General features: G+C 44.7%; 1 protein-coding gene across 1 annotated transcript; it reads right to left on the minus strand.

The window, feature by feature from the left end:
- Positions 1 to 5,424: 5,424 nt before the first annotated feature.
- Positions 5,425 to 10,228, minus strand: GPHB5 (glycoprotein hormone subunit beta 5). Its single transcript, XM_032617468.1, has 2 exons — positions 10,025 to 10,228; positions 5,425 to 5,613 (listed from the first exon to the last, which is right to left on the minus strand). The coding sequence occupies exons 1-2, from the start codon at positions 10,226 to 10,228 to the stop codon at positions 5,425 to 5,427; spliced, it is 393 nt and encodes a 130-aa protein (XP_032473359.1).
- Between the last annotated feature and the right edge of the window lie 254 nt (positions 10,229 to 10,482).

The following is a 10,482-nucleotide window of genomic DNA, read 5'->3' on the forward strand; positions in this document are numbered from 1 at the left end:
TGCACCTGCTCCTCTTTTTCTCATCCTTTCCCTATTTCTTCTTCCTGTTGTTAGACATCACCTCCTCAGAGGTCTTTAGCACCCCCTTCAGATACTCCAGGATCACAACAATCACAAAAAGGGAGCCTTTTAGAGCTCCCTGTACACAATTCCCAGCAACCCTGTTCATTAAAACAAAATGAGATCATTGTAAAAGAATTGCCAGAAGATTCATCTTGCCAATAAGGACCGAATTCTTCTAATGCAGCAAACTGTTTCTCTAGTAGAAATTTTCAACAGAAAATAAAATTCTCAGAATTTGCTAAAGAATCCTTTTAAAGTTACTTCTTAATAATTTGCTTTAATATTTTGAAGAAAACAAAACCCAAAAAAGGATAAGGTCCATATTATTTTTAAGATAATGTCTCCTGGCTTGGAGCACAACTACCGAGCCTGTGCTCTAGCGCCCACGAGCCACAACTACTGAAGCCTGCACGCTCTAGGGCCTGTGCTCCGCAACAAGTGAAGCCACCACAATGAGAAGCACGCGCACCACAACGAAGAGTAGCTTCCGCTCGCCACAACTAGAGAAAGCCTGTGCATAGCAGTGAAGACCCAATGCAGCCAAAACTAAATAAAATAAATAAATTTATTTTTTAAAAAAAGAAAAAATGTCTCCTGAATGAAAAAAACAATCAGTCCTCTTGGAAAACCTGATGAAATGCAATTTGTTCTCATCAATGCGACATTATTTTCGATTAGATATACAGTTTATTTACTATCTGAAAAATGCTTTTTAGTATACTTAAAACCTAATTAATTTGAACAGTTCTTTGAGTCACTTCAGCAGAATTTGGCGCTTTTCTGGTGGCTCATTCATTTCCTAATCAGTGGAAGAAGGAAAGCATGAATTCAATCAGTGGAACTAATAGGCCCAGAGGTAGAATGAGCAGTGAGCACTTACATTCTCCATTGAAAAACGCTCTTACGAAAAAAAAGCTAGGAAATTCTCCTTCTCTTTACCTTTTGTTAATTGCAAAATAAACACATTTCCAAGAGTAAGGAGTTGCTGAGAGTTGGTTTTATCTAGAGCTCCCCCAATAGGCACTGGACCACCATCCCTCTGCCAGTGTCCACATTGCCTGGGAGATGAGTTGAGGGCATACAGCCTTCATCTCCGCAGCAGTCTCTTTGAATTTCCCTTTGAGGCTCTGCTCCTTTTCTCCCTCAGTCTCTCCTGTTATAAGCTTTGGTTTGAGCTGTAGCAAAGCACTATCTTGCTAGAGGTTATAAAGGAAACCAGAGAAAAATTACAATCTCCATAAAACAACCCGAGCTTGCACTGAGTTTCCTCCAGAAGAGACTGCACACATGCTTATCATGGTGAGAGACTGTCCAACGTCAGTAAACTCAAAGACTTCTCCAGGCAGGAACAACTTGGAAGGAACACTCCAAAAAGCCATCATGCTCCAATGGAAAGAATTTAGTTCTGGCTCAGAGAAACCTGGCATGTGCTGCCAATCAGCTGTCTGATCTTGGGCAGGTTACTTGACCTCTCTGAGCTTTGGTTTCATCGTCTGTAAAATGGTGACGGTAAAATGGCAATTACAATGCCTGTGAGCATGGTTGACACAGAATTACAAAGAATTAATATAAAGGGTCCTGCTTATAGTAAGAAATCCATAAATGGTAGCAATATTTATATCTTACTTCCCAAACACAGTGCCTTGCACAAAACTGTAATTCATAAATATTTGTGGAAGTGAGGGAGGGAGAAAAAAGAGAATGGCAGAGGAGAAGACTGGAAGAGGGAAGAGAGAGATTTGAAAAAGATTCAAGTTTATCAGTGACAGACATTTCCCCCTTTTCATTAATAATGTTTCTGATTGTAATAAATACTTACTGTAGAAGTTGTCTTAGCCAGCACCACAGATCCTGCAGATTACAGCCCTCCGGTTGCTTTTGCAGCTTTTCTGCCTGTTACGGCAACTACGTTCACCTTGCCTCTGACAGCTACATGGTACCACCAGGTCTCTGCTATTCCAGACCCCTCTCACCTCTGCTGATACCAGGAAGCCTGGTCCATGGCAGTTCCTCCTGCCATCAACCCAGTCGACAAAGGACAGCCACTATTGAGCTTTTCTGTGATGCAGAAGTCCTTCACCTGTGCATTCCTCATGGCTTTAGAGAGGGGAATATCCAATGAACTCTCCAGGTGAAGATAGCAAGCCCCCTTCTCTGAGCCTTTAGTCCTCAAATACTCTGCCAGGACAGTCTGGCGTCTTCTCTTCGTTCATGTAAGCCACCATTTCCTCCAAGCTTTAGGGAGCCATCCCAACAGCAAACTGGAACGAGATCCAGCTTCCCTTATGAAGATGCTAAATCCTGAGTCATGAGAGAATGCCCCAATAAACTCTTCTTATCTGGGCTTATATTCTGCCACCCTCCCCCTCATCCCATCTGACACCCTTAAGATCCGTTCCCAAGCGCATTCCACGGATCCATGTCTGCATTAGTCAAGTCCTGAGTTTCCTTCAATGGAAAATCTCATTCCTCCCGCCACAGGGAAAGTCATTCCCCAGCCGGGTCATCCTGAGACTTGACCCTAACTATCCACGTAGAATAAATGAGGGGTTGCAGATGGTATTTGAGGAGGGCAAGTTATCATCGTGTAAAGCAGCCTCCTCAGATGGGGCCTCAGCCTGGTCTCCAGGCACTGGAGGCTGGCCTCCTCTAGGAAGAAGGGGCCGGCCCCTTCAGCAAGGGAACCTCAAGCTCAATCTAGGGGTTGTCCCCATTGCAGGTCTCTGTGTCCCGCTCCCTCCCTATGAGGACGTTAAGTATAGGAGACTGCCAGGGTGATGGATTCAGCCTTTTTGATGATTCACCTGCTCTTCCAATTAGGTCTGAGGCCTGAATTTCTGCACAGTCTGCCCTCCAGCTTCAGGAGAAGAGACTCTTCAAGCGAGGCTTTCATTTGAAGCCTCATTGCCCTTTCACTCAGGGCAATCAAAGCCCTGAGTGCTTTGATTGCACTCAACAACCAATTAATCCAGTCCTGATAATTACCATTGTTCCCACATCTCTCAAATGTTGTCAATATTGTATTAGTCAGCACATACCTTTCCACGTGTATCCCATCCCAATTCATCACAGAGGAGTCTTACTGAGTAACCGTGATGCTGCAGGATTTATGGCTCTCGTGGCCAACACGACTGCCTATGGTATTCCTGCTAAGCTTCCCATAAGATACCTGTGGGTGATTTTATCCATTGGCCCCCTTAGATCCACCCTTCTCCTACCTGCTTCCCAGGCTGCCAACGTTTATGAGCTGAACCAATGGGCTCCCTTACTCTCTGCCTTCCCATTTGCTTCGGCAGAAGATCAGGGCGTGGGAGCCGAGTGAGGCTGAAGTATTTGCTCACTTCCCTCCTTCCCAGGCCTCACACTGGTAATGGCTGCATCCTCCTACGAAAAGCCACAGCCCCTGTCAGGCATTCCTCTCCTACAGTTGTCTTTGGGGCCTGATCATCACTTCTTCCTGGTCCTTCGGCCTAGGTTACCCATTGCTTCAAACAAGTGTTTAGGAGTGTTTCACCACCCCCTTGTGGGTTTCCTTAACTCTGTCTTCACATTTGTAAATAGTCTCTTCATTGAATTCTCCTCAATATGCAACCGCAGTATATCATTTGTTTCCCACCAGGAACCTTAAGGATGCTACAGTCATCTTTTCTCAAATTCTGGCAAGCCCATCCTGCTTCTGCTTTTTTCCCTAAGTTTCTTTAAGAAGCAGCTTTTTCTCCCAGAAACTCCTGAGGGAAGTTCTTAGGGGTGGGTTGAAAACACCTGAGTGGTGCCATCCAGTATTACCCTTAATCCCCGTTCTCCACCCCAGCAGAGACCCCAAGGCACTCAAGTACTTTTCATGTTAGAGCGGCTCTCTTGCCTGCCAACAGATCTGCACTGAAGGTTGGGATGGATTTTGCTCTTGTCCTTTGTTCCTGGTCGTCCACCTCAGCATCCCAGTCCTGGACCATCAATCCTAACATTTGCTTTACTGTTTTCATGGGGACTCATTGATTCCTCATTCAAGGAGGACCCCTGGTTCCTAGTGACGAAATGCCAGGGATGTGAATACAGATTGAGCCACCTTTGGGACTCATGGTACCCAGTCATCTGTCGGTGTCCCTTACTAAATATGACATCCTAAATTAATGTGCAAGTAAAAATAACCTCGCAGTTCATTTTAAGTGTGTTTGTTGTTATTCCAAGGGTCTTAAAGATGAAAAAGACTTTTTTGAAAGTTTTCATGAATTCAAAAGACAGAGGACATGGTTTATTGGCATTAATACAGATTTTCCTGGCATAATGTGAAAAAGCAACAAGGTTCATTTCAACCCCAAAAATGTCAGAATTAAAGACACCTGTGTAACATTAGAGTTTTTTTTTTTTTTTTTTTAAAGTCACAGAGAATCAGCTGCTGTAAGATTTTAGCGAGGGCAAGAGCTAGACAATCACAGACTTTTTCCTCTGAGTCAGCAGTACACTTTTACCCCTACAAACATGTAAAACTTTTGAGTTTAAAAAATTACAATTTAAATTTAAAATATGCCCAGTTGGAAAGAATAATTGTGATTGATCATTTGGGGCATGGCTTTGGGAGAGCATCACATGAGTCTAAAAACATGAGTTTAGTTTCGTGAGGTTTTTTTTTTAAGTGTATATGATAGCTCTGATTACATTTTTTTTTCTGAGTTTTTTTATTCACAAAGGTGTCTCTTTATAAGGATCTTAAAGGGACCTTGGGAATTTTGCTTGGGAAAAGAATCACCCAAATCCAGACACCTTTCAGTTTGAGCCTCTATCGTCCTCCCTTTTTTAATCTGAGCAGTCTCTATTTCTTGTGTCAGTAATTGCTCAGTTAAAAGGAAAAGAAAGTATTTTCTCTAAGGGAGCTTGCAACTGGATTTTCTTGGAGGCCATGAGGACTAGAACATTGGTTTTATTAATTTCTGGCGCTTTAATCATAAATCCAGTTGGAGACCCGTCATTACATAAGACATGAGAATTTAAAGTCTTTCTAGGCCCGTTTCCCAATTATGCCCAATGCATTTAAAACATTGGCTTATTAAAAATCCAAATTGGAGGAGGGTTGTGATATATGAATTATGTTCTGAGATTCAAGGTAAAGAAAAATTAATTTGCAGTGTATGGACCAGAGAAATTATTTTAGCGAAGGCACAAATGTCGTTTTGCATTTTTAGCATAAGTGTGCTGCCTCGACCTTGCGCCTGAGGGTGGGTCAGGGAGACAGGTAACCTCCTCCACAAGTAGGGTCGAAATTAAACAGTCCTTGAGTGCAGGGGGTATAGCTGCTTGTGCTGCCCGTGCAGATGGGTCCGTGAGGCCGCAGGCCGCCAGCTGTGTTCTGAGGGTCGCCTAGCTTCAGATGGTCTCACACTCCGTGGTGGCAGTGGAGCAAGCCCCACAGTCACAGCGGACAGCCACGGGGTAGGTGTAGAAGGGGTCGACTCCCGGGGCACAGTTGGGCAGCTTGACCGTCACCTGTTTGGTCTCATTGTAGGTACAGACTCGATGATGGGCTTCAATGTAGGGGGGTTCCAGAATGGGCTTCTGTCCCCACAGGTAGAAAACAGAAAACCCATTAGAACATAGCATCGTGCTTCATTTTCTTGACCATTTATCACTCTCAGGGACTAGCTTGTTATTCGTTTCTTTACTTGTTAATATGTTTCCTCCCAGGAGAAAGCAAATTCCTGAAAGCAGGAAGGTGGTTTTGTTCACTCACGTATCCCGAACTGCCAGAAGAGCCCATGGCACAGAGTAGGTACTAAATAAATACTTAGCAAATGAATAGTCTTGATCATTGCAAAAGCCTTCTAACTGGTCCCCTCACTTCTTCTTTTACCCCCTATAGTCTATTTATGACAGGGCAGCCCCAAGAGATCCTTTTAAAATGTAAGATCCTATCTCCCCTCTGCTCAAAGCCTCTATGATTTCCTATCTCATTGGGAGCAAAAGTCAAAGATCTTACAATCACCCTCAAGACCCTACATCATCTTCCCTGCACCTTCACCTCTGACATGTCCCCAGTGACCCCGTCTTGCTGGTTTCCTCACTCTGCTCGAGCCGCAATAGTCTCCTGCTTTTTCCCCAAACCCACCAGGAACAGTGCCACCCCAGGACCTTTGCCCTTGCTAGTCCCTCTGCCTGGAACGCTCTTCTCCCTTGTGATACACTCCTTCTTCAAACTCAGGTTTTTGTTCAAACGTCACCCTCCCAGGAAAGCCTTTCCTGACCATCCTATTTAAAGTTGCCAAGTTTCCCCTCCCACGCTGCCACTTCCTCTCCCTCTTCCTGCTTTATTTTTCTCCATAGCACTTGTCAACACCCTGTGACATATTATGTGTTTTATTTAGTTGTGTTGTATTTTTCCCACTCTAGAAAGAAAACTGCATTAAGACAAGGATTTTTGCCCGTTTTACTCACTGCTGTGCCTCTACTCCCTAGAGATACCTGGCACCCTGGAGGTTCTCAACAACTATTCGTTGAATCAGTGAAAGAAAACAGAGCAAGGCAGGTTCCTGAGTGCCCTGTGCGCTGGTTCTGATAACCGAGGGATTCCCTTCCTTCCTTCACCTTTTAGAAATCGTGCATCCAAAGTTCATTTTGATAAACAGAGCATACAGATCAGGAAACCAGCACAAAGTAGTAGTTAAAATCTCAAACCCTGCAGTCAGAGCCACTGAGCTTGAATCCCTGTTCTGCCACTTGCTGGAGACCTTGGAAAATCCACTTAACTTCTTGAAGCCTCAGATTCCTCAACTGTAAAACAAAATACCTACCTCCCAGCCTTGTTGTGGAGATAAGGTAAGATGGTGTATGTAATACCTGCCGAGCACCAAGTAAGTGTTCAGTAAATGTAATCTATTGTTCTTATCAGAGCAATTATAAGAGTAAGGAAGTATTCAATAATAATAAGAATAACAACGAACAAGCTTTCAGAGGACAACAGCTACACTTGTCCTGGGCAAATGAAATATGTTTAATGGAGGCCCAGGATGAAGTTCTTACATGCATCTCATGGAAATAATGGCTTTGCCTCTGTCAAGGACCATGTAGAAGAGTTGAACTCAATATGCACTTCTTCCTCCTATTTCTCAGGTAACATTTTACCCTTTCTCAGTTCGCTTCATGTCCTCTTACCCTCAGTAATCTGGAATCCCAGGCAGCATTGCCAGATAAAATACAGGATGCCCAGTAAAATTTGAATATCAAATAAACAACTATTTTTTTTAGTATAAGTCTGTCCCAAATATTGCATGGGACAGACTTATATCAAAAAGAAAATAACAGTTGTTTATGTGACATTCAAATTTAAGTGGCCTCCTGGCTTGGTTTGGTTGGGCTTTTTGCTAACTCTGGTAACCCTAAACCCAGACCAGGAACAAAGGCTATTTTCAGCAATAGTTCCACCTTCAAAGTAAATCCAGCCACTTTGTTGTCATGAACACCCTTATTTTCAGACAGGCTTCCCAGTTAAATTACCAAAAATAAGTGCTTTGTATCTCAGAAACTTTCAGATTGTGGGGAAACTAAATCTCATTCTTTTATTTATTTTCTAGATGTAACCTCCCTTTTCAGAGCACAGTAAAGGCATAAATAAAAGCTTGCTGACATTAAGGAGAATCTCGCTCTTTCACAGTCTCAGTGCTTCCATTTCTCCAGTGAGAGCAGAGTCCCTAACCTCCTGCGGGTGACCATTACCCAATTAAAGCCATTCACTGATTTATAAGGGCAAGAGAAGATGGGGTGAATTAAGGGGAAATGGTAACTTGAGATTTTGGCCCACAGAGAGCTCCCAATAGCCTGACACAGCTGTGAGCAGGGAAGGCACTGCCAGACCACGCCCTGAATACAAGGAAGTTTCCCGCATAAGTCTGATGTCATGTGACAACCACAGTATCTGCAACAACCGAATTTTCATCTCACTGTTAGGTCTCAAGCCCCCAAATGATAGAAAGAAATGAAGCGAACTTGGTGGGGTCATTTCATTTAAGTTAGAGGTTTCACCACCATAATCCAATTCCAATCCTGGGGCCATAATTTTATCCAAGTGACAGCAGGTTGCTCTCTGAGTCCCTGAATAGAAGGATGCTTTTCCTATTGGCAGTGTCTTCTCATGGCGCTTGTGGGCTTCTAAGTTGGCTCAGTTAGGCGAGAGGATGCGTGACTCCAGGAGGGGATCCATCCCTTATAGTTCAACATTTATCGAATGCCTTGTTTGTACATGTCATTTGACAAGAGCTGTGAAAGGCACAAGAATGAACCTCTACCCTCGAAAAACTTAAAACCTACTGTGGGAAGTGGGGAGGAAGTAAGACAAAAAGTAGACGATGGACATGGGCTGAGCAGAGAGTCAGAAAAGGCTTAGAGGAGTGGGCACTGAAGACAGGCACCGAGGAATAAACACGAGCAGGAATATGAGAAAAGGACCAAAAGTATGATTTCATGAGGAGCTTTGAATAAAACCTTTAAAATCCAGTCTCTTTGCAGACATAGAGAATGGACTTGAGGACACGGGGAGGGGGAAGGGTAAGCTGGGATGAAGTGAGAGAGTGGCATTGACATATATACACTCCCAAATGAAAAATAGGTAGCTAGTGGGAAGCAGCCACATAGCACAGGGAGATCAGCTCTGTGCTTTGTGACCACCGAGAGGGGTGGGATAGGGAGGGTGGGAGGGAGACGCAAGAGGGAGGGGATATGGGGGTATACATATGCATATAGCTGATTCACTTTGTTATACAGCAGAAACTAACACACCATTGTAAAACAACTATACTCCAATAAAGATGTTTAAAAAAAACAAAGAGCGTTTCCCTGGTGGCGCAGTGGTTGAGAGTCCGCCTGCCGATGCAGGGGACACGGGTTCGTGCCCCGGTCCGGGAGGATCCCACATGCCACGGAGCGGCTGGGCCCGTGAGCCATAGCCGCTGAGCCTGCGCGTCCGGAGCCTGTGCTCCGCAATGGGAGAGGCCGCAACAGTGAGAGGCCCACGTACCACAAAAAAAGACAAAAATCCAATCTCTTAGGCAGAACTAAGAATATGTGTAGTCACTGGGGAAATAGGCAGACGCCATATTGCTGAGGACCTTAAAAGTTGGTTATTGAATTTGCAGTACTTGGTGGTCATTAACAGTTTTTGGAGTCAGGGTGACAAAATCAGATCTAGTGCTTCATTAGGAGCCAACTCCAGCCCTAGTGGGAAGAGGCAGCAGTCACTATATGGTGCGATCTGATGGGATGCTGAAAGGCCCTGTTTCTCCTCACACCTCAAACATCTCCCCCTCTCAGCCCAGTAGGGTTCTAATTTTGAGATTTTTATCCCATTTTAAATGTATTGTCTCTTAAAAAGCTGGATATAATAGTATATGAAGGGTCTTAACGGATCTGTCAGTGATAATCCCTGAGGGGCCCCAGGAATTACTCTAGGAGGTGGGAAGAGAGTACGGCTGTGGACGAGGCACTGAAGGAGGGGCTGAGGACCCACCCTTGCCTGCTATTTCGCTTAGGGCCTCTCTCGGTAACTGGCTGGCTTTTTCACTGGTGGAGGAATACAGGGAAGAGTTTCGGTTACAAGCTTGCACCAAGAATTTACTCCGAACTTTCCACTGACCCCCTACATGACTGCAGTCAGCCACCAGTTGAATTCTTCCATGTCATCTATAAAATGGGTAGAAAGATAGCACATCTTGACCTCCCAGAGATGATTCCCCAATAGACAACCCTGTGTCGATCAAATTATTAATTTTATCAATGCTTTGTTAGATGGGCAGTATCTTGTTTTTTTCAGATTATTTTTGGAGGATACCATGTAGCTGTTTTGTGTTTGTTTGTTTGATCCACAGGAAAATTTAGATACCCCAGCTCTAACTCATTTGATTAAAAAGTGAATACTTAAGAACCAGGCCAAGGGGCTGACCCTGAAGGCATTGCCACCTAGGCCTGTCTTGGGACTCACCTCCCAGGTTTCACAGCGGCCCCAGCAGGCATCCGTGGTGATCCGAAGGCCCTTGCAGCCGGGCTTCTTGGCCAGGAAAGTAAACTCTCTCACCGCACAGCCCACAAACGTGTGCAGGTTCCCACCGGAGGTGCTGAGGACACAGCCCCAGCCAGCCAGGAGGAGGAGGGCCGCAGGGCCAAGGAAGAGGTATGCCAGCCTCATACTGTTCCCCGAGAGGGAGAGGAAAGAGAGTTTATTAACAGATCCAGCTGCCTCCATGGGACTGCCATCAATGTGCTGGTCGCTATCAAAGGGACATCGCTCTTAGCATTTCAGGAGAAATGAGCCAAGAAATTGTAAGTGCCCACAAACTCCAACACAAATGCCCAGAGTTTCCTCCAAGTGGCTCCAATACGGATTCCACGGACCCACTGAGTTCACTAGACATCCAACCCTCCGAGGGCACCCTCAGGCTT

Source organism: Phocoena sinus, chromosome 2 (assembly GCF_008692025.1).
Source record: "Phocoena sinus isolate mPhoSin1 chromosome 2, mPhoSin1.pri, whole genome shotgun sequence".
NCBI classification, from domain to species: Eukaryota; Metazoa; Chordata; class Mammalia; order Artiodactyla; family Phocoenidae; genus Phocoena; species Phocoena sinus.

Bases quoted from the DNA above. Each gene is read 5' to 3' on its own strand.
- GPHB5 (XM_032617468.1), bottom strand. From the start codon at position 10,228: ATGAGGCTGGCATACCTCTTCCTTGGCCCTGCGGCCCTCCTCCTCCTG. The intron at 5,614-10,024 runs GTGAGTCCCAAG...CTGTGGGGACAG, and splicing joins GCCGCTGTGAAACCTGGGAG to AAGCCCATTCTGGAACCCCC.